Here is a 24,048-nt window from a genome sequence, read left to right as displayed (position 1 = left end):
ACGTGGAGAATATAGGTTATTGAAACTGCATGTGAGTGTTGATTACTAACAGTAATGTTGCATTTATTATGAATCACTGTCCATAGTGAGATAAACATTTTAGTTCTTACATTTTGAATCTCCTCAGGTGACAGTAAACCCTCCTGAAGAGTAGACGTGCTCTGCTCCATATCATCTGTATTTTCTTCTTTGGTTTCTTTACTTTCACAATCTCCCTCTGCAGCACCTCCCAGTGTGTCCATGATGTTCAACTCATTAGTGACTTTTCTGTCCTCTTGTTCGTCATCATCCATTTCTAGTCTTTTATACGTTTGTTTCGCCTCGAGGGTCTCTTTGATTTCTAAATGTATTTTTTCTTGTGCATCTCTATCTTTTTCCTGCCGCTCATTTTCATTTGTGCCTGTAGCATCTCTACTCCCCTTTCTTCTGTAAATATTTACTCCAATTAGCTTACCTACATTTTCTCCTGGTATTTCTCTCACAGCAGACTCTGGCATTACGTAATCGCCTCGACTTTGAAATTCGTTTGCACTTCCTGGCTCCTCTGATGCATTTGTGCTTTGAGGATCGACAACGTTGTCTTTAAATCCACCTTCTCCCTCAATTTTTACATCCTCATCTGTCTCTATTTCATCTGGTTCTCTATGTATGCTCCTATTTTCTGCAGCTTCATCCTTTATTGCCTCCATCTGCATGTCCTCCAAAGTCATCATCAACATGCTGCTGATTATTCTGTCAAATTCTGCATCTTCCTCATCACTGTCTGTTGCTGTATCCTGACTCTCTTCGCCTCCTCTAATCTTTCCCTCCCCTTCCTGTTTGTCTGGCCACTTCGTCTCGGGCTGATTTACTTGTTGGACTTTTGTCTCATCCAAGGATATTAACTCCTCTGTTCTCTTTGCTTGGACCACTGTTTCTAACTCCATCTCTTGTCCTTTATCTGTCTCTTTTGCTTCTATAGCCATATCTTCTTTCAAAAGTTCTACTTTTTCTTCACATGTGGGCCCCTTTGCCATCCTTTCATACTCATCTGTTACTCTCTCCTTCATGCGATCTTTCTTTTCCTCTACCTCTGTTCTATCTTGTTGGACATCTTCAAATTCTTCATCACAGCTCTCCGTCCTAATTTCCTCATTTCCATCCCTTAAATCAAACATATTTACATCCAAGTCTCCAAATGATTCTCTCCTATCCCAATTCTTTACCACTGCTCCCTCCCTCTCAATTCCTTCTTCATTTATTTCCTCCTCCACCTCATTCTCTCCAACTTTATCCAGCTCATCTTCAGTGGAAGAAAACTGAGAAGCACTAATTAGACTGGCCAAATCGCGCAGCTGAACGGCCTGGACGTCTTTTTCTGCCTGCAATTTCCACAAATTCTCATCTATCGCTTCCTCCCCCTCTTCACCTCTGCCTGCTCGGTCCAACTCATCCTCCGTGGATGAAAATTGGGTGGCGTTGGCTTGATTAGCTAATCTGCACACTTTCACCGCCAGCTCCTCCTCCTCTTCCTTCTCCTCTCCCATCTTCTCTTCATCCATGACGCCAACTCTGTCCAACTCATCCTCTGTGGAGGAGAACTGGTTTGCCCTGACTTCTTTTTCCAGCTGACAGAGTTTAGAAGTAAGTCCGTCCGTCTTTTCCTCCTCCATATCTTCCTCTTTGGCTCCTTCCCATTCTGCTTCACTCTGGCCATCTTTGTCCAAGTCATCATCAGTCGACAAGTAAGTGAGTCTGGACTGTGCGATGAGCCTGTATAATCTGTATTTCATCTCTTCGTCTACTTCATCTTCTTCTGTTCTTCCTTCATCCAAGTCTGTCTCCATCTTCCACGGCCTCTCATCATCTTCACCTCTGTCCTTGCTTCCTAGACTCTTTTCCTCCTCTCCATCTTTATCAACATCTCCTCCTCCTCCGGTTGAGGAGTCAGAAACTCTGCCTGCTAGCTGTTGTAGTTTCAACGTAAGCTCCTCCTCCACCTGATTGTCTTCATGCCCTGTGGTGTCACTCTCAAGGTGTAAAGGTTCAGGGGTCGCAGCATCAGACGAATGTTGGGAATGGTCATCTTTCTCCCTGTAATCCTGTGAAGATAAGAAATAATAGATTTAAGAATATTCTTTTTCTGGTGAATGAAGTACGGCTTCATGTCACGGGAACTCTACTGCTGCTATTTAGTACACTGAAAACAATTGAAATCCAGAGTTTAAACTCAACTTAAACATGTTAAATTAAAATAATGATGTAGACAAATAGCCTCTTCATTAACAAGGGAAACTGCCAATTCTGGTACTTTATTTTCTGCTATGAATCAGAGATCTTTCCATCTTATTTCATCTCATCAGCTTTTGGTTTTTATTTCTTACCAGCACCGAAGAAGACAACTCTTTTTTGCTCCTCCTTTTCTTCCGGGATCTCCGGACTTTCCCCATATCTGGCTTGGCAGCCCCCTTTCTCTCCTCTTCGGCTCCTTCCACATTAAAGTTTACATCGAGGATGCTGGTCCTGCAGGAGGATGAAGAGCGACTGATCTCTGTGGGCACCTTCCTCTTAAAACGAGCCAATAGAGGTTTCTTGGGCTTCCAATTCCCCTCAGGGTCTGAAAACAGATCGTCTCTGCTGCCTGTAAGCGGCGACGGTGTCCTGACACGGGCGCTGTGCTCGGATTTGGTTTCGTTGTCAGAGTCCATGCCTTCATAGGCAGACACCACTTCAGACTCTCTCTCCAAGGCACTGAAGACCAGGCTCTTCCTCCTGGTCAGCAGACTGGGACGAGACAGCTGGGTGCTCTGCAGGGCGATCCAGTTCCCGTCTGGGCTCTTCAGTACCGAGGACACACCTCCGTACACACCATAACACACACACACACACACACACACACACACACACACACACACACACACAGAGACCATATGCCACACACACACACACACACACACAGAGACCATATGCCACACAAGCGCACCACACAGAATAAAATTGCATATGCAGCAACATAAACAAACAAAAACAGTGGACGAGGTAGGTATTAGCTGACATTGACTAATTACTAATATTCTATAGACTTGCTATCGATCAAATAAACTTTTCTTTATTGATAGTTAATTCAATATATTTAATGTGCAAAGGTAGCAAACCAAAGCAATGATGACTGGTGGATTTAAAAAGTTGAAGAGCATTTAAAAATCTTACCAGTGTTGTCCAGCCGTTCAACACTCTTCCAGGTGGACATAGCTGAGCCACCTCCGTCCTTCAGTGCCTGTGAACAGTCCTGTATCAGACCTGAAGGGTCATTGTCCAACAGTGAGAAGGCAGAGTGAGACCTCTGAGAGAAGATGACAAATAAAAATGATTGATTGTTGCATCATGGTCACACTGGATGACAGCAATAAAGTAGATTCAATAGATCCTGTAGACCAGTTTAACCAGCAGAGGTCAGCTCGTCTCACCATGAAGATGAGTTTAGTTTCAGTTTTTTCAGAAAGGTTTTGTTTTAGTTTTTAAATATTTAGTTGTAGTTTTACAGTAGTTTGAGTTTGTTTTTGTTGGGGCCAGATATAATTTCTCACAGTATGGAGCTACATATACATAATAAAATACAAGGATTAAGAACTATAATGTCTAATGTTTAATCTTCATGCTACTTTAGTGTCGGATGTGAAGCCATTGCAGCACAGCGCCATCTCCAGCGCCGTTCAATTTCTGAGGTTCAATGTCACCAGAGTGAACAGAAATTCATGCTCTCTATTTTTCCGGTAGTGATACATTATAGCTAAAAACCGACAACAAATTCACGTTCCTTTTATTTCAATTCGTTTTTAACCAGGTGGTATAATAAGGATATAGGAATTTACTAACAACATAATACAATATAATTTTCACTGCTTATTTTTGCTTTAGTTTCAGTTTTAGATTACTATAGTAAACCTGATCTGAACTCATAAGATCTCTTTTTGTAAAACGTTTCAAGCCAAAAAGGTTGACAGTCCCTGGTTTAATCTTTAGAACTTGAGTAAATTAACTTTTCACCACTATTTCTTCTACATGGCCCTTAACATTCATTGTACAGAAAAACCTAAGTGAGTGTGACTATTTTACCCAGAGATCTGGCTGGTGTTTAAGGGAGCTGGATGCTTGATCACAGTCAGACTGATGATGATGACGGTCAGGGTTGTGTTCAAGTGGCCAATCCTGGTCATATTCTGCCCTCATCTCAGTCAAGGTTTTCCTCCGACTAATAATCTAAGAGAGACAGGGAAACGGTTAGTGCTGCATATGGCTCTGTACAAACAGAACACAAAAAGATGCTGGTTCTAATGGTTTTGTATTCAGATGTGCAGGAGTTATACATTGAAGGAGCAAAACAGCTGACTCACATTTGAGTATTACACAATGGCCTTTCATACATAGTAAATCAACCTAGTCACACATACTATACATGTGCTACTTTTCTTACTTTTTGCACAATAGTTTTTGACAGTTCCTCAATAAGTTCTCCTCTGTGCTCCCGCAGATAGTGAGCCTCATTCTGCTTCTCCTGGTAAACAAAAAAACAAAATACATAAATAAGAAAGCTATTCGGCACCACACACCCACAAATGCACGCTATAAGCTGATTACTCCTCTAAACACACACTTTAAATACACATTTACTGCTCTCAGCTCAAAACCTTTATGTTTAGTGCGTTCCCGTGACATGATGTGGGGGCCGATGTAAATGCAGTCTGTCTGGGTTGTGGAAACAAGGCAATGCGTGGTGTTATCAGAGCTCTCTCTCTCTCTCTCTCTCTCTCTCTCTCTCTCTCTCTCTCTCTCTCTCGACCTATAAGGAGATCTTAGGAGAGGAGGTGAGCCTGATTTTCAACCAAATCTTTTTGTAATCAGTTTTATAGAACGTGTATCATATCAATAGTGTCTCTTGTGAAACAGGGAAGTGTTTTCAGGTTAATAAACAAAGGGAAATTTAAATCATTAAATGAATTCCTACCAGCAGACTTTGTTATTAAAGTGATGTTGAATAGTGAAATAAAAGTAACTTATTTTTGTTCAATATGGCCATTGAGCTTATTATTCTGCATTTTTATTGTTGGCCTAACAATGACCCTGATACTGTAGTATTAAACTGTCCTTTGGATTGCAGCATAATCTTGATGTCTTTTTTCATAATCTGATTTAAACTGAAAATAAAAAAGCAGAGAATTCAGATTAAGGAAGACTGCAGACACATGGACAGCAGACCAACAACAAATAACATTCTGCCGCATCCACAACACGGTCAGAAAATTATTTACAGAAAAAGGTAATTATAGTGCACAGTTGTGAACTAATGTCAAAGTAAACAGCAGTTTTTGGGAAACAAAGTGCAAGACAGTGTGTGTGAACAAGTAATCCATCAATAAATTACTTTTCATGAGATGTGAACAAAATAAATAACCTGACTGGCAGAGTCAAACTCAGCCTTTGAAATGGCCTCATCTATGGCCTCCTCTGCCACCCGCAAGGCCACAGTGATCGTCTCTGCTATGCTGTGCTCTGAACACAAAGAAACAATAATCACTTGTTATGTTGTTACCTGAATGAACCTTAAATTAGAATTAAAATCATAAACATAGGAAGGAGTAATTGCATCATTTTCTGTTTAATTCTGTATTCAAACTGCGTGTTACTAATCTGCTTTCATTGCCTCAGTCGAGGCAACAGAGACGTGACCATCAGGTCGCTGCAGCTTTTCATTCATGTTTGCAGTCATTTAGCCTGTTAGTGCAGTGAACTGGGAGAATGAGAAGACGTCGGGACAGCAAACCAGAGAGCAGAACAGACTGAACACATGCCAAAAGATTACAACAACAATCAAGATCAAAATTTCTCTCTCCACCGTTTCATCTGCTGTAAAAAAAAAAAAATTTTATTCGTGGCAGCTGGGAACAAATATGAGTTTATGGATTCCTGAGAGGATTACAATGAATGACCACAAAAAAAAAAAAAAAAAAACTTGAACTGGATAATGTGGCCTCAGAGGGTCAGTTGCAGCGACTTTCTTATGCAGATTAACTAAGCTCTCACTATTACAAGGCTGAATTACCCACTGGCCAAGTAGGGCAACTCCCCCGGGACCCTAAAGATGACAGGTTCACTGAAATGAGTTAATATAAACTGACATGGAAAAGGTCTTACATTGACTCCTGCATTTCACCATTCTTCTACCTTAATCTTGAGGCCCTGACTCATCTGTGTCAAAATCTAGTTTAACACATTTAGCAGATGACATTTTTGGAAATACTCTTAGTAACTTTATTCTTGCAGAGAGTCACACAAGACTTAAGACTGCCCATTTAATATGAAGATTGTTAGCTTAGCACCAAAACTGCAAACTAATGGAAACAGCTAGCCTGGCTCTGTTCAACTTAACCAAATCCACCTACTAGCACCTTTAAAGTTCACTAACATGTATCTTGTTTAACCTCAAGGTTGATCCGGTGAACCAGATTTTATTACCTTTGGACAGAACAAGTCTAACGGCTTCCTCTTGTTTCCAATCGTCAAGCCAAACTAAGCTGACCGTCTCCTGGCTGTAATTTCATATTTACCATATACATAAGCGCCATCGCTCAACTGATCCAACTCTCAGCAAGAAAGCTAATACTTCCCCAAAACGTCAAACTCTTGCTTTAATACCTATAATATATCACTTGATATTGTGATGATGCATATTCTTACATAATTTAGCACTTAATCAACTTCTTCCAAAACTAGAATGGGGTACACACATTTAAATACAGCTTAAGATCCCTTAGAGTGTTAATCCAGTCCTGGTACTTAAGAGTATAAGATGTACCACTTCAGTACACAAATACTACAACCATGGGACACCCTGGTGGCTCGCCTGGATGAGAGGGTGCCTGTTTGCTGCATGTTGTTCTTTCTCTCTCTTCCCCTCTTCTGTCTCTCTTCAGCTGCACTATCCAATAAATGTAAAAAGCCCAAAAATCATCTTAAAAATGAGGGTACTGCTCCTGCATGCCAACTTCTAATATTAGCCCCACTAGAACTATGATTACTTGCCTTGCAACATTACTACTACTGTAAGTACTTAAAGGACTCAACCTCTGCTGCCACTATTACTGCTATTACTACTACATTAGTATGTGACACAGTTTGTATAATGAATAAAACCTGAGTTGGCTATTCACATATGATACATTCACTTGGGGCATGAGAATAAAAGCCCTTTTCTTAGGATTAACTTTAGGCTTGTAGCATTTATTTTCTTTCTGCTATTTGGTGAACAATTTATTAGAAATGCTGCACATATACTTCTACATACTTTCAGTTAATATAAGTACATATAGTAGTATTATAACTGAATGTTATTTCTAGTTTTGTGTCACGTTACAAGAAGATAAAAGATGCAGGAACACAGAAATAAAGAAAATGTAAAATTGTACTACTCCAAAGATTAATTTACAAAATGTTTCACATAAATAGGTGCAAAGAACAAACAAGGATTAGAGAAATCATTATGAAATATATCAGCACCTTGAGTTTGTCTGTAGAAGGTTGAGTCACTCCCACAGAAGCTGCCCTCATTGCAGACACTGTCCTCATAGGCGCTGCTCTCTGCATGCATGCACACGCACACACACACACACACACACACGCGAAAAGACAAATACTGTAGATTCACATGGGATTAAGATGTCCTGACATTTTTCAATTAATTTGGGACATTAAGCAAAACAGATGAATGAATAAATACAAAAAGGAATTGATGTAGCACATTGTATCAATTTAGTGCATCAACTATTCACAGTATGTGGTGACTAATAGAAAAATATTGAAGAAATGGTGATAATTGCTTTGGATTTGTTATTCATGCAGATATATGACATTTTTCCTTCATGAAAGTGATGTGTTTTTTCCCTAAATCAATGCAAGATGTCATTATTTATCCCAAACAATTTGGATTCGAGCCAGGCTACTCAAGAGAAATGGCCAGCTGTTACCAGACAAAGGTAATGTAGCAGGATCTGTGTTTTTAGACCTTAAAAAGGCTTTTGATGCTGTGAACCATGTATTTCTGAACAAACTAAATACTTTAAATTGTTCAGAACAAGCAACTGGCTGGTTTGCACTATATCTTGAATTTAGAGAACAAAGTGGTAAAATCAATGAAAAATATTCATTCACCATCGTCGAAATGGCAAATTTTGCATACATAATTATCAATTAACAAAAGTTACTCAATTCCACTGGATATTTATACGAGTTTAAAGAACAAAGCATCTTTAAAGAATAATAAGGTACGCTGTTTTCCTTATACTTTTATATTACTTACATTTATTTATCCCAATTCTACTTTTTAAATAATTGTTCCTATTACCATTAATTTATTCAAATTCATATCCTTGTTTCTCTGTAGAATTATATAGAGTGCACGTCTGCAATATTTGTACATTCAAATGTTTAAAAAACATCATCATGGCCGGATGAGGCTGCAAACATTTCAGGGGGTTTAAGACTATTTGTAAACTGTGAATATAGTTGAAAACCTAATGAAGAGGATATCTGCCTTTTAAAAATAAAGGTTTGTTATTTTAACTACATGACTTGATTTTAGAGAGTTGGTGACGGAGCAGTAGAGAGTTCAGTCACACTGCAGATAGTTTTTTCCTTCCAACTCTGAGCTCTGTGCCGTCCACAATGCAGCCATATGTGGTTATATAAGTGCATTAGAACGGCCTCACATGTGGTATTACCAGGCAACCTGATCTGTGGCGTTGGTTCAGAGGTACTGCCGAGTACACAGGGTCACTTCCAATCATTTTAAGGGGCAAACAGAGGACTTGGACTAAGTGATGTGAACTGTAGATTATTTATTTTTTTAAATGCAGTGAGCACTCTACTCTTTCATTACTAAAAACCCTTAAAGCAAGCATGAGTTCACTGAGGTGATGCATCCTGTAAATTAAGACAAAACTAAGCATTTTAGGGGCTGCAGCATGGGCATATTTTCTGTGACGCCAGTATACAGTATATGTATGCATGTGTTTGTGCAGATATCTGTGTTGTATCATCTAATGAGTTCGGACACATTTGGCCGCAGCACAGGGACATAAAAAAAGACTCATGACCAATGAGCAGCTAAGGTCACAGTAACCCTGAAGGCAGCATGAGACTCTTTGGCTCCATACAGGTGTGCATGTTTGTCACTGTATTATGTGATACATTGAAACATAAGACTAATGTGATGTGTATCATACATTTATAATAAGTCATTCTTGATACTGTATATTAATGTATATTAATTCTTACCAAAAACTCTCAAGAAAACTGAAAATTGGAGATCATATTGTAGCAAAAGCAACTAATATAATTTAAAATATTCTTTCACTAATGAACACATTTTATCAAGAGCATGACATGTGATAACGTAATGTCAGCTATATAACACGCTCCAAATGTAAATCTTTGTAACACACAATGTGCTACAACCTCTGCCTTACTTATACACTCTAAAATTGTTTTACATTACGGACATCAATGGTCCCTCGAGGTTTAAGCCCACTGACATTGGTGATCCTCTGACTTTTCCGCTAGCACCATCACGAGGTTCACATTGGTGGCTTTGAGCGAAATATTTCAACAACTGTTAGTTAATTTGGTACAGACATTCATATTCCCTGCAAGACAAAATGTAACTTCAACAACAACTTAACCTTACTTTTAATCTGCCATCTTAATGTCAAAATTGTAATTGGTTTATGACCAAACACGTGCAAAACTAATGGCATTCCCATCAGCCTCAGCTGTACTTTGTGTTTAGATTTAATTAGCAAATGTTAGCATGCTTCCACAATAAACTTAGATGGTGAACATGGTAAGCATATCTGCTAAACAGCATGTAAACATCACTACTGTGAGCATCATGTAGACGGTAGTATTTTACTCAAAGCACTACTGTGACTAACAACAGCCTCACAGAGCTGCTAGCAAGGCTGTAGACTGCCTCCATTCCTGTGTTGCTAATGTAAATGTATATTGTCTAAATAAAACAAAGGAGGAAAATGGTAAGGAACAAGTTGACAGAGTTTGATTAATACCTAACAATATATATTCATGGTTTTGTACTTATGATTAACAAAATTTCAATATTTCTCTTGATGTCTGTACTTTTATATACTGCATGTAAAACAAGCATCAAATAATGTTAACTATGCATGTGTGTGTTCTCTTCCTCAGGGTCACTGTTATTTAGCATTACTCTTTAGACGAGCATGTCTCTGAGCAGTGTAGCCACTCAGTGTGTGTCACGGGGGAAATGTTTCACCGCGACACAAATCTGACACATGGTGATGCCTCTATTCAATGCTATTAGTTTCCAAATGTCAGCTCTATTCATTCTGATGCTTTTTATGCAGCTCACATTGTTTGTTATGCAAAGTTACATCAGCAGAGCTTTTTTACGAGTCAAACGATGCAGATGAAGATTTGGCAGTTGATTAAACACAATTTCCAGTCATAAACAACTCAAACGGTATGATACAGTATGTGCGTGTGAGCGGAGAATGAAACAGTAAATCGGAATGTGACACTGAGCGGTGGCCTGATGCCAGCACACATCAGTCCTCCTCCCACAGGGGTCAGAGCGCTGCATCATCTGCAGCCAGCGACCTCGCCTCCACAAAACACTCATAATTCTCTGAAATCCCTTGTCTGTTCAATCAGATCAGAGTCTCTGAAGTAATGGCCCGGAGATGCACTCCACAGCCTGTAACGCTCTGTCCCCAACATGCTGGAGCATATGCTGCTGGGTGAACAGTCCTATTCAGAGCACTGTATAGCAGTATGAATACATTGTCAGCATGGCTGGCTACAGCAAAGCTCCTAACCCTGTGCGTTTGCGCTACACGCTTCACATTAAGCTGAGTAGGACTGCTTAAAGAAACACACTACACTACTGAGATTATAAAATGTCAGTAAAAAATGAAGATACTAAAGCCTATATTCTTACTGTCACTGGTGAAATATAAATAGGTTAAAATTGAGGGGGGGGAAATAGTAAGCCTTGAGGACATTTTTATGTAGTTTAACTATTATTTCCAAAGTCAAGAATAACTTTCAAGTTCAATTTAAAAATAAGTGTCAACTTGAACGATGGTTATTTGTGGCAAATTTATTCAGTCAAAGATTTTGTTATTTATTTTTATAATCAGTCGGCAACCTCCGGTTCTGATGAGTGAAGCCAATGTGGAAGTGTCTTAAAACTTGCATTCTCTCTGCTGGCCGACAGTGAGCAACTCCTCCGGTTGCAAAAAGAAGTTTGATTGTATGAAAGTCTATGAGAAATTTCTCACGTGATTTATTACCTCAGTGAAGATGGTAAACATGAGATTATGGTCTCAATCGTTAGTTTCAAGTCTTATTCAATACGGCATTGAATTGTCAAATCGTTGAAATCCAGGCTTCAAAACGGTAGTCTACAAACCAGTTGGCGACGCCCGATGACTACGTCCTCTTCTCATATACAGTCTATGGTATTTACAGAGTTTAGCTAGCTAACAGTTGTCTATCAAAATTAGCATTCATTTGGAGTTGTGCTTCTGGTCACCTGACGAATGCAAGTCCAATATTTACCCCCCTTTTAGCTCTGCTTGGCTCTCCACCAACTTGCGAGGAAAAAAAAATGTGTCTCCTTAACAGGCACCATAAACCCAAATTATACACACTGTAAATGTGTCACATAAGACACGTTAAGTCATATCACCAAATGAACAGAAACAACACTAATAAACAGAGGGGTTTACCAGTAAGCTCTGAAAGCGTGCTGTGCTCCGCCAAGTGTTTCCTGTAAAGAGTCTTCAGCACTTTGGCGCTGCCAAACCTCTTGAAGCGCGTCTTCACATTAGTGTAGAACCACTCCAGTGACTGTGTCTTCAACAACCTGAGAGAGACACACAAACAGACATCAGGTTAAATATATATATAACCTATATGTATATGTAACAAGTGTCAAACACCGCAGACTTTGTTGTATTGGTGATATTATATGCTGATGATACATTTCTGGGTATTAAACCGCTGTAGCTTTCCAATTCATTTCCAACTTCCAATGAGAAACTGTGCAGGAATATCACCTTAGACACATTACCAAATTAGTTTATGGATTAGAAAAGCAGTGAGAAACAAAACAGGATATGTGGCATGAAAGCTTTATCTGGAAGAATTTTTGTTCTATGACTTCTGTATGTCTCTCTCTCTCTCTCTCACACACACACACACACACACACACACACACACACACACACACACACAGCTTTCTCCTAAATATTGTGCTGTATACTAAACATCAAATAGGTCTATAAAAACGCAACTCAACATTAAGTTTCTAAATAATTTATGTCAGTCCAAAAGATCTGGTAAATAGTATACATGCAGCCATTGTGACTGCTTTTAAATTTGTTTTAGTATTTTATTTGTAATCTTCTGCATCTTAATTGGAATCTCTACTCTTTCTTAACTAAACTCTACTGAATATTCTGTTAACTCTTGTAAAGTTTGACAGTCTGTTTAAGTTGTTTTTATTTATTATTGTAACAAAGTTTTTATTAATGTTTTGTTAAGACTTTCACCAGCTTAAATAATGTGGACATTCATGTTTCCTCTAAACCATTTAGTGATACTGGGTATTAATCAGGGTTGCACATGCACACACCGAGTACTACTGTATGACCGATCAGACACAATCTGCCAAATATGTAATTTAATCAGGTCGATTCATGTAATTGAGATATTTAATGATTAACAAGTAATGTCTGCAGACACATCTGCAGGCGGCCTTCTCAGTGTGGCTGCTGTAGAACAAAGTTAGCCAACACTAAGGAAGGCCACTAACAGTTTATTTTTTATCTATGTAAATTTTCATTCTCTCTCAGAAACAAGGAGATGGTGGTATCTGCTGACAAATGCCGTTTTTGAGTGCACTAAAACCATATTTTTATTCATAAACATATAGAATAACACCAATCTTAAGAGCAAATCTTTGTAAACCAAAAGAAATAGTCAGTACACATCTTCCAACTCATCCAAAAGGTTTTGATATGTTCATGCACTGATTAATAAACCACACAAGAATCCATAAAACAAACATGTCACATCTGGGCTGTATCCTCAAACTCTGACATGACACAGCAATACAGAAAATACAGCGAACCATTTGAAACCTGAACCGCTGTATGGTGCATCAAAGTCCTTCTGTAACATGAAGCTGAGAAGCTGCATTCAACTCAAAAAAAGACCATTTCAATAAAAGAAAAGGAGAAAATTGCCGTTGCACATACATTGTTTGTTGCCTCATATCTTCCAACACCACAGACTAGTGACTACAAACATTTCAGCCAGTGGAAGACTTGATCCTGTTCTGTATTTTAGTGACTATGTTGTGAGTAATAAACACAAAATCAATGTCTCCAGCGGTGCAGTAGGAGCTTAATAACGTTTGACGTCACTGTCAGCCTCTCATCACTTAACTCGGCCTCATGGACTTGACACACACACACACACACACACACACACACACACACACACACACACACACACACACACACACACACACACACACAACTACAACAACTACAACCACCACCACCAGTCAACCCTTACCTGCTCTTCTGGCAGGCGGAGCAGAGCCAGGCTTTGTCCCGCTTGTTGTAGACCCGGCAGGCCTTGCAGACGTTGTAGTGGCAGTCGTGGCACTGGCGCTTGGGGTTGAGCAGGAAGGTGAAGGGCGAGCAACAGCGGATGCAGCAGCGCTGGTTGAAGCAACTCCGCCGTGACAGCAGGAGGCAGCGACTGCCCTCCTCGTCCAGCTCCTGCTTCAGTTCACTGGGGAGGAGGAGGGGAGAGAGAGGGAAGGTTAGAGGGAGGAAGATAGTGAAACCAGGAATACGTGTGAGAGAGACAGAGTTATCCTTAATCGGGGGGAAAAAAAGGACAGAATATTTATGATATTAGATCCTCTCTGTGGGTTTATCGAGTCAAATAGGATGATTATCAAAATGGACATGAAGTACACATAAACACACAGTCAATCACACTGATCCTTTGCCTCCCTTTAATGAAAATGGAGCAGAAATGAAAGTGGTTTCACAGTCTGTCATTTTATTCATGTTCTAGACATCACTTAAAAAGGTAAGTGATGATTGAAAAAAGCAGCAATATCTCCCTTAATGTACATTATTCATTCTCGGGTGGTGAAGAGCTCTTATTAAAAGTGAAATTCTCATTTAGAAATGTTTTGATTGAATATTTAAACGTTGCCTGCTGTGCTCATGTAAAGGTTAACACAGTAGGATATGCTCAATAATACATCAGTGTGTTCTCCTTGACAGCAGCAGTAGCTTTTCTGCCGATATGTAGAGTACCATAAACATTTATTATGGCTTGAGGTCCATTTAGTGGCTGATCTGAAGCTTTCCATCATATGACATACGACTGTTTGCCCAGTTGTTATGCAAATACAAATGCTTAAATATAAAAAAAAATATTGAAGAATGTTAAGGACTTCTCATCCATGCTGGTTTAAAAGCTGAGCTTCACCGTCACAAATGTTGGAGTGTTTTTGACCTATTCTTTGGAAAACAACTGTTTTGGGAAACGTTATGTAAAGTGCTTCAACAAAATATATGATATAAGGTCCCTAAGACGTTTGTTCTTTTAATTTACTACTCACTATCTTAATCAGTATTACTTCTTTTACTTAAATTATCTGAGCACTTCTACCACCACTGGATTTAAAAGTAGATTAATACTAAAGTTTACAAACATAATTACAAGGATTTAAGTTTTTTTCAAAAATTCTGAAAAGCTGAGAAGAATCAGCAAAACATTGCTTTCACAACAAATCTCATGAAACTACATGCCAACACGATTTATTTATCATATTGCTAGTTTCCCTGCATGCCGTTTGCAAAGAAATACAAAAACAAAAGGATCCTCAAACACAAAGTCACATACACTACATCTCAAACCAATGCAACATGTGAAGCAGGGGCTAAAGACGATGGAATAAGACGTTACAGTAGGAAAACAAGATGGACAAAGGCAGAAGAGACACAAATAGAAACTGGTGTAAGTAGTGCAAGATGGTAAGTGTCACCAAAAATCCATTAGTTTCACATCAGGACAGCAGGAGCATCAGCCATTACTGAATCATTTATAGATGCATGATTACGGCGGGAAACTAACCGAGTCTGACAACACAAGGACAGAGGCAGAGAAAAAAACAATAACAACTGTGGGTTTTAAAGTTCATTTCATTTCAGTTTTAAATGACTATAATTCAAAACGTAAGGCAAAAAATGAATTCCTCAATACCCCGTTACTGAGCTTTTGTATAGACTGTATTAAGTTGTTATTAACCTGTTATTTTAAAGTGAATGGTTGAGTGCTGCATGTCGTTTATGGAAAAAAAAAAAAAAGAAGCTGGAAAAAGTAGACAGAGGACGAGAGAAGAAAAAAAACGAGACAGTGTGTCAAAAGGCAGGGCAATAATTCAATATGATAATTTATCATCTTTCAATGGAATCAAAATCATATATCAAGATATAACGATGTATGTGCTTGATAACAAGCATGTATGTGATTGATAACAAGCACATACCATTTAAAAATGCTCAGAAAATGTGAATATTTTGCATGACCGTTTTTAACCAAAGTATCTCAGTATTTCATCCACACAAGATTTATTTATTGAATTACCAGAAAACATGCTATATCATGATATACTGCCATCAAGAAATGTGACGTATATTGCGATAGAAGATTTTGGCCATATCTTCCTACCTTACTCAAAGCGGCGGTAATACACCTCTGATAATCGCAAAAAGGGTAAATCTGAAAATATTAAAGAAGGAGAATCTGACAAAATAATTGATTAACCTGCTGATTTATCAATCAAATTATTTGTTTATCAGTTATCCATAAAATGTCAGAAAGTTGTCCCAATATCCCAAAGCCCAAGTCAACATCTTCAAATGACAAATTTTTTCCAAAAAGAGGTCTAAAACCAGAAATAAAAAGAAGATTTTGACATATTTGCTTGGTGAAGTGATCAGAACAATTGATCTGTTATCAAAATTGTTAATTTTGTTGACCAATCGATTAATTGTCTCAGCTCTACAGACTAAATGATTTAGAAGTCGTGTTTCGAGAGCTACATTTTTGGAACATTAGCACGAGACCTCAACGTCGCATATTCTGTAACTCCAGACTATAAATGTTTAACAGCGCCCCTCAAATGCCCGTCTGACAGAGAGACGGCTGCCCTCTCACTACATTACTGAAGCTCACTGGATGGTATAAACAACTCAGACAGTCACAGCAAAAATACTCTCAGCAAGATAGTAGAGTGTCAAGCACAAATACACATGAAGACAACAGTATTCCTCACACGCGTAAACACGTCTCAGCAGGACAAAACTGCAGCTAAGAAGCAAACAGTGGAAGATGCAACACACTCATCCATCATGTCTGTCTTTCATCTGAATACTTCAGAGACATGAAACACACATTATGTGTTGAGAAACTCAGTGTGTACAGTGTCTGAAGTGCTGCTCTGTCCTCACATATCTTCGTCTAAAGAAGCTTTCTAGCTTCAGGCATAATTTGAGAACAAAAGGAGAATCTTGAGCTCCATCAGCAGCAATAATTCTCACCGAGTGTTTTTTTTGGCGATAAGATGATGCAATATCTACTAATGTGTGCTTGCATTTGTGTGAATTTGTTTATTTTTCTTCTGTTTAAAGATGGTCATGTTTATTTTACATAATGTGAGAAAATATACCTGATGTGCTGCTTAAACAGTAGAAACAGGGAAGCTTGAGACTTCGGTTTAATGTGCATCACTCTCTTGATAGTAACTTTGTTTTTTTGAGTCTAGACAATAACTTTCTTTTAATTCAAATGTAATCGCTTGCAGAGGATAAGTAAGATGGACTTGATTGTTTATTTCGATGATTAGTGGCTGACGTTCATTTTGGCCAGACATCCACCCTTTGTATTTTGTTTTGTTAATCAGTTGAATCCTATTGCAATTACTTATTTAATCCAATTAGGTTTGAATTCTTGTAAAAATGTTTATAAAGTTTTTCTCCAGGTCTTTAAGGATTTATTTGTATGAAAAATAGTAAAAGTATTACATTTGATAAAAGATGGGATTATGAAAAATATATATTATAAATATGTTGAACACATTGGTTCTGCATTTTATTCATATGCCTATCAATTTTGAAATAATTTTATTACTAAAATTAAATTATTTTTGCAACTGTCACAAAGTAATACCAGTGATACCAAGGGAAAGTCTGAAATAAAAAATGCTTGAATGAAAACCAATAAAACTGAAAACATAAGATAATAATGAGGTTGGTTTATTGGTCTGTTTTTATTCATGGTATACATTTATTGTATTTTGTGTGATAACTGAATACTACTACTAAAAATATTTAGTAGTTTAACAATACAATACAAACAAAACTATTTATTTGCATACAAATAAGTGAATATAAGCTTACTTGTGTGGTCATTTTGAACTTCCATAGAGTACTCAGCATATTAATTGATGAGTAATGTAGGTAAACGATTGCAGAGGATTAAGGAAACAGATTAAACCGCATCATTCATTTTCTGAATTTAACTGAGGCTTTCACCTTCCTGTAACACTGAACACAACTTCACTTCCACAGACTTCCTCTCTCAAATCAGACAGGATTAAAATCCACGCTAATGCTCAGCATGTGTGTTTGTGCCGTGTATGCAGTGCGTGTGGCTGATGGCGCTACAGAGATACGCATGCCAACAATCCCCAAATCGTCAGGTGCAGTGGCAGTGAAGCGGCTCTTTCCTGAGAACTTGTTATTCTGCTCTAAGACTTAATAGGATGCACACAGTCTGACGTTTGTGCCACATCAAGATATTCACATTTTATACCCAATTCATACTCACAATAATGCCTGTCTGCTGCTGAATAGATATTTCTTGAATCTAATAAATTGTTTTCAGGAATATATATATATATATATATATATATATATATATATATATATATAGCATATACACTCAATTGTTTATTAGTACACCTATAGCTGAAACTAATGCAGTATAATACAACAATAAATTGTAGTTATGATCATGTTTAGTTTTAGTTTCAGAGACGTGTTGATTCTATAGATTGTGCTGTTAAATTGTGTTGTACTAAGTAAACAATAAAAGACAATTAAAAAACAAAAATAGACAAATTGAGTAAAGAGTAAGAACAGAAACGTTTCAATGCTACATGTATGTTTGTTTGTGCGAGTCATGTTGTGTTTCACAATAAAGTTTTTCTGATAAAGACCAACACCATAATCTAATTTGTAATGAATAAACACAAATATTCTTAAATTCACATAATACATTTTGACACAACCAAAACAACCAAAACGTCCAAAATGGACATTAAGTTGAATGAACACCTCTCTGAAACCGTTAAAAAAAAATTAAATCATTATAACCTTCATGCAGGTAGAAATTATTGCAGGACTGTTGTATTAGGTCGCTCTAGTTACAACTCTGTAACTAATAGACTGGCAGATGTGTGTATCTCAGTTGGTTTACCAGAAACTGGATACAAGATGTGTGTGAAGGGAAATTTATGTAAATACATGCATACTTGTAACTACAAGCTTTGCCTAATTTCACAGATTATAAAAACAAAGTATAGTTGTTTTTTCACAATTTTAAAACAGGATTACAATGGATTACTGTGAATACAGATTATAATAAATGTGTGTACACACACACACACACACACACACACACACACACACACACACACACACACACACACACACACACACACACACACACACACACACAAGTAGGTGTGATTAAAATCATTCATTAGTTATAATGTGTTCACTGTGGAGATTAAAAGCATTTTCTCTGCTCAACACTCCCTCTGCTGGCTGGTAGATGAATCTCATCCTAAACTAGAAAGCACTATTATCTGCAGAAGGGTGATATTTCAGTTGCATTCTCAGACACCTTCACAAGATTATATCTACTCAATTAGATGAGCTCAGTCAACAGTGACAGTTTCTCTCTGCATGAGAAGAAGGGAGGGTGAACAATTGAACACTGTATTCACGCATCTGTATTCCCCTCTAATCTGCAACTCCCCGTCTATCACGCATCGCCGTTTGACATTCAGAGAGGCTCCAGGATTTCATCTCAGAAGGTTGTGAGAAAAAGAAACTGAAAAGCAGGATGCATGAAGTGGAAGCCCACTTAACGATTAGACAAGACAAGAGGGATTTACCTCTTAGATATCTGAAAATGGTACAAGGTTTCATGTTTCAATGTACTTCTGTTGAAGAGATGTGGTGTGAATGTGTTTGACATCATTTAGCAAGTTAAATATAAAATAGGTCTTCTTGGCTTCTTCACAAATAAAGAAAATAATAATAAATACGTCCTCTTTTAAGCTAAATGTCATCTAGTACAGTAAACAACAACAACAACAACAACAAGATTAGCTATAAGTAGGCACCTTAATTGCTCAACACACTTAGTAAGAGAAAGTAGAAAGCTCACCACTTAATGGCTTTGGATAATGTCAAACCTCACAGGTACAAGAGTAACTAACTCATTTAGAGCTAGATTTACACAGTTGAGGAGATTATTTAAAATACTGTTCTCATATGAGTATAATTAATGAGGTACTCCTCCATTTCAGGTGCAAATATTTTCCTTTTTAAGTGTAGCTCAAGATGTCAATAATAAAATACATAGGAAGAGCTTATAAAATGCAAACTGGTTGGGGCCCCTGGATACAATTCAGATGTCTATGACTTCCACTGAAGAGACATGTTCCCTCCAATTCCTCAAGATGGTTTGATTCAAATAATTTAAGTTTAATAAAAGGAGGTAAATTTAACATAAATGCATCCCAAATGTATCTTGTGACCTGGACAAATCTACTTAAGTTAAAGTTAAAGTTCTAAAGTTAAAGTTAAACATAAATTAGAGTTTGACCAGCTGCAACAGCAAAATGCTTGAGGTCAAACCTGTTGAATGCTGGATTGTTGAATTTTAAATCCTGTATTGTTTATGTACTGGCAAAACTTCTAAATGTGGTGGTTCCTTTCACCCCTATGTGTTTGGCCCTATGGTTTTGCCACTATGTGGAGTTCGGGTTCCTCACGTTAGACTCGCAGCCTTTCCTGAAATAAACTCCAGAGGATCTCATGGTTCAGTATTACTTGTATTTTATTGCAACGTAAAACAAAAGGGGAACATAAGATGCTGTTGTTTGTTTGTCCTTTGGGTTTTGTTCTTCAGCGTTTCTGATTCCCTTTAATCAGCTGTTGCTGTCACAGGCTGAGGCCGAGGTCAAAAACGGTATTTGCCGTAACCCGCTTTCTCAACCTCCCTTTGCGCCATGGCTCCCCTCTTATAGGGTGCCCTCCTCTGGCTGTGGGCGGGGCACACTTGCATTCAACAAAAAATAAAACAAAAAGATCAGTAATTAAAATACACAAACATCAACTTAAATGCGGCTCCTACAGTTTACATGTTGTCTAACTTGCATTCTTTTTCTTTCTCTGTCTTTTTTGCATATTTTCATTTTATTGGCTCATTACTGCCACCTGCAGGTCAGCGTGTGACCACTGTGACATCACTGTGTGCATGCATGTGCATCCTTGTGGGCGTGCACGAGATAAACAAAGGGCTCACTTAAAGAAAAACAGCTCCATGTCGCTACTAAATATCTAAAACTCCACAGAACTACTAAAAGTATTACTTTAACACAAACTTTATCACCATTGTTGAGAGCATCTGTCACCACAACAAATGTCACCTTATATGAACTTGCACTGTAAATTGTACTGCAATTTGTACATACGGCTGAATTCAGTATTGGATATCTTGAGGAAATTACAGCCATTAAGTTAATCTTGCATGTGTGGTCCAATTTGTTATCATTTGATTGGGTTCCCTGATGGCTGAGAGCCTTTTTGTTACGCAGAAGAACAATATTATGTAAGCATAGTGAAGTACAAGGAGCAAGTAACGAGAAAAGTCACAAGAAAATGACATTACCATGTTATTCATAACCGACAAGTAGACAATCATTCATCCCTCTCTCTTTATCTCTCCCTCTCTCTTTATCTCTCTCTCTCTCTCTCTCTCTCTCTCTCAGGTCGTAATAAACCAGAGGTGGAGATCAAACCCATCCAATTGGCTTATTATTCTGTCTTTGTGTTCATACATGTTGTGTTTGGGCTCTGAAGGTTAGAGGTTTTGAAGAAGCCAGTCTGAGTACAACAGGAAAGGGCAGTCACTTCCTGTCCAGAAAGGCAGGATGGGAAACACCCGCAGACGTCTAAAAATGCCTCGAATGTACCCTGAGCTCCAAACAATGTTAATGTATACTGCTTTTACAATATATTATATTTTATTTTGTTATAATGGATGTCATGTATCTCTTGACTCACAAACAAAGTTATTTGAGTTTATCTAAAACCTCCTGATGATCTGCGGTTGTAATCACTGAGAAAAGGATTGCTCAATTTGATAAACTTACAGAGGATTATCACTTGAATCTGTAGCTCCTCTCAGCTTTATAAAGCTTTACAGTGAGTTTCAGCTCATTGTTTAACTGTCCTCTCCCTCAGTTTACAGCAGATACAGAGCTGCATTAACATTTGTGTGGATTAGAGTTTGTGTTCACCTGATGAATGCAAATCAAACATTCTCTCTCTTGTAGCTCTGTTTTTGGTCTCCACCAACTCCTGAAGGAAATATCTGTCTCTTTAGCTGCTAAATGCTCCAAAATGTTCACCAGTTAATCATTAACTGTGTCTGTCTGTTGTTTGGTGCCGAGCAGGTAGTTTTTAGTTTTTTAGGGATTTTTTCTCTGAAACCAGCTGCAGCTGATAACAACGCTCGGAGACATTAAAGTTGAGGACAGTAAAACTGAAACCATGAAGCTAACATTGAAACGTTGAAATGCTTTGTAAAGTTGAGGGGAGCAGCAGAGTCGGCTGATTATTCTCTGTGTGTTTACAACTAATGTAAAAGAAACTCTCACATTTCATCCACTGTTCATTTTAAATCTTATTAGAGCAGCTTTAAACAATATCAAAGAATGTCTTATATGTAACGTTTTTATGTAGTTTCTATAAACAGCGGTGAAATATAACTATGTACATTTAGTACACAGAAATTTGTACGATTTTTATTAATAGCTTGAATGCAGGACTTTTACTTGTAACAGAGTATTTCAAGACATTGTATTGCTACTTAGGTAAAAGACCTGAATACTTCCTCAACCACTGACCCAAAGTAGTAAATATACACTTGCAGTTTTATGTGTTAAAAGTCAGCGTGTAGGTCAGAACTAACCTGAGGCGCTGCTCCTCCTTTTTACGTAGCCTCATGTCCCTCTGCACCACCTGCAGCACATGCTCCGCCTCGTTGTCCGTCAGCCCCGACAGATCCAACTTCCTGCCCATCGCTGACACACCTCAGGCTGTCACTCAGCCCCTCTGATCAATCAGCTCGTTGTTATCATCTAAAGAAGAGAACAATATGAATCAAGAAAAAACAGCAATCAGAGCAGAAAATTACAGTGAAATGGGGTATTGGTAGATGCACGATATAATGTTAATAAAATAATAGGAAGTCGGTATTATGAAATATAGTTCAACAGCAGCATCTAAATCAAGCATAAAGTGGATTCAACATTTTTCAGAAACAGTTTGAACAAAAACATGATCAACTTCATGAAAGTAGGATTAACTGTTGTATTAGCATGTAGTTATAGCTATGTGTACCTAATAAACTAGCAACTTTCTCTCCACCACTAATGAATTTAGACATTGAAACATTTTATTTCACTACATGGGTCTATATTGTGGAATAATTAAACATTAAATGATAATTTTATAAAAGCACTAAGCTTGATTTGTCAACGAGACCATAAGGTGAAATATTGTCATAATTGTAGGGAAGCGCCCTTTCAGAGTCCTACTGACTAATTAGTACGCTTCCTGCATGACAGTGAATCAAAGTAAACATGCATAAACAGTTTTAAATGTATTATATGCATTTATCCCGGCACCTCCTACGCATGTAAAACCTTCTGGTTTATATAATAGAGCACAGAACTGAGTCCATAAGCACTTAAAACTAATTTTGGCGTCCTACAAGCCACTTACTCAAGTAAATCAGGGGTATTAACACCGAGCAGGAGCTGGGATTTATTGCATTAGCATTCCTGAGGAGGAAATTCTCTCTCTGTCAGACAAGCTGAGGCCAATGTTTCTATGATGGAAGCCGACACGACAGCAGATCAGGGTGTCTGCAGTGAATCCCTGTGGATGTGGAGAGCTGTTTAAGATTGAACAAAACACGCCAGTAAAAGTAATAGTGTTTATCTTAATATTAACAGTCACAACCATGAGTACTTTTGCGCTTTCTATGCATTAGATATTGATCATTATATTGCTTGGATGTTAAACAAATAGCAAAGTATTCAAACTGGAATAAATAACAGAAATAAAGGCGACTTTTCTTCATGTGTGGTCACAGACAATATTCTCGTGATAATAATGTTGATGCAAGCTGCTGACTACAAACAGTATATGTCGTTAAAAAAGAGAAGGTTGTACGCATTATATTTTACAGCTTGCTCTAACAAGAGTTACACAAAAATCATGAAAACTCACCGACCTCTCAGTCTGTCTCCAGCTGGGTGAAACTGACCACCTTCACGGACACAAAAAATGGGGGAAAACACGACAGCAATTACTTTACTCCTCGTCCCATTTAGTTCTCGCCAAAAAAAATATTCAATACCAAAACCATAATGCGTCTTCAAGACGCTCTTTTTACAATTTTTCCTCGTTCTTTGGTTGAGGTCTGATTCGTGCAGCCTGTCCCGGTTTCTGAGAGTAAATCAGGATAAAGCCTGATCCGGGTCTACTTCCAGTTTTTCTATGCTGGGAACAA

At 38.0% G+C, this 24,048-nt stretch overlaps 1 protein-coding gene across 6 annotated transcripts in view; it reads right to left on the bottom strand.

The window, feature by feature from the left end:
* The window catches only part of myripa (myosin VIIA and Rab interacting protein a), a 27,608-nt gene extending 3,560 nt beyond the window's left edge, over window positions 1–24,048 (bottom strand). Inside the window, exons 1-12 of one of the 6 annotated variants that reach the window (XM_068737558.1) lie at window positions 23,766–24,048; window positions 23,256–23,411; window positions 22,441–22,609; window positions 13,657–13,878; window positions 11,802–11,938; window positions 7,534–7,614; window positions 5,432–5,529; window positions 4,454–4,534; window positions 4,096–4,239; window positions 3,190–3,322; window positions 2,364–2,836; window positions 111–2,081 (exon numbers count right to left, since the gene is read on the bottom strand). In XM_068737558.1, the coding sequence (XP_068593659.1) occupies window positions 111–2,081; window positions 2,364–2,836; window positions 3,190–3,322; window positions 4,096–4,239; window positions 4,454–4,534; window positions 5,432–5,529; window positions 7,534–7,614; window positions 11,802–11,938; window positions 13,657–13,878; window positions 22,441–22,550 (3,450 nt within the window). In that variant the 5' untranslated portion in view covers window positions 22,551–22,609; window positions 23,256–23,411; window positions 23,766–24,048. The remainder of the gene's footprint in view (window positions 1–110; window positions 2,082–2,363; window positions 2,837–3,189; window positions 3,323–4,095; window positions 4,240–4,453; window positions 4,535–5,431; window positions 5,530–7,533; window positions 7,615–11,801; window positions 11,939–13,656; window positions 13,879–22,440; window positions 22,610–23,255; window positions 23,412–23,765) is intronic. The other 5 variants (XM_068737557.1, XM_068737561.1, XM_068737560.1 and 2 more) reach the window with 5 other exon arrangements.

This window comes from Cebidichthys violaceus, unplaced genomic scaffold (genome assembly GCF_023349555.1).
Source record: "Cebidichthys violaceus isolate CVI_PGR_0920_01 unplaced genomic scaffold, fCebVio1.0.p SCAF_8, whole genome shotgun sequence".
NCBI lineage: Eukaryota > Metazoa > Chordata > Actinopteri > Perciformes > Stichaeidae > Cebidichthys > Cebidichthys violaceus.
The sequence above is the reverse complement of the archived record's forward strand: the minus strand, read 5'-3'. Positions and strand labels throughout refer to the sequence as shown.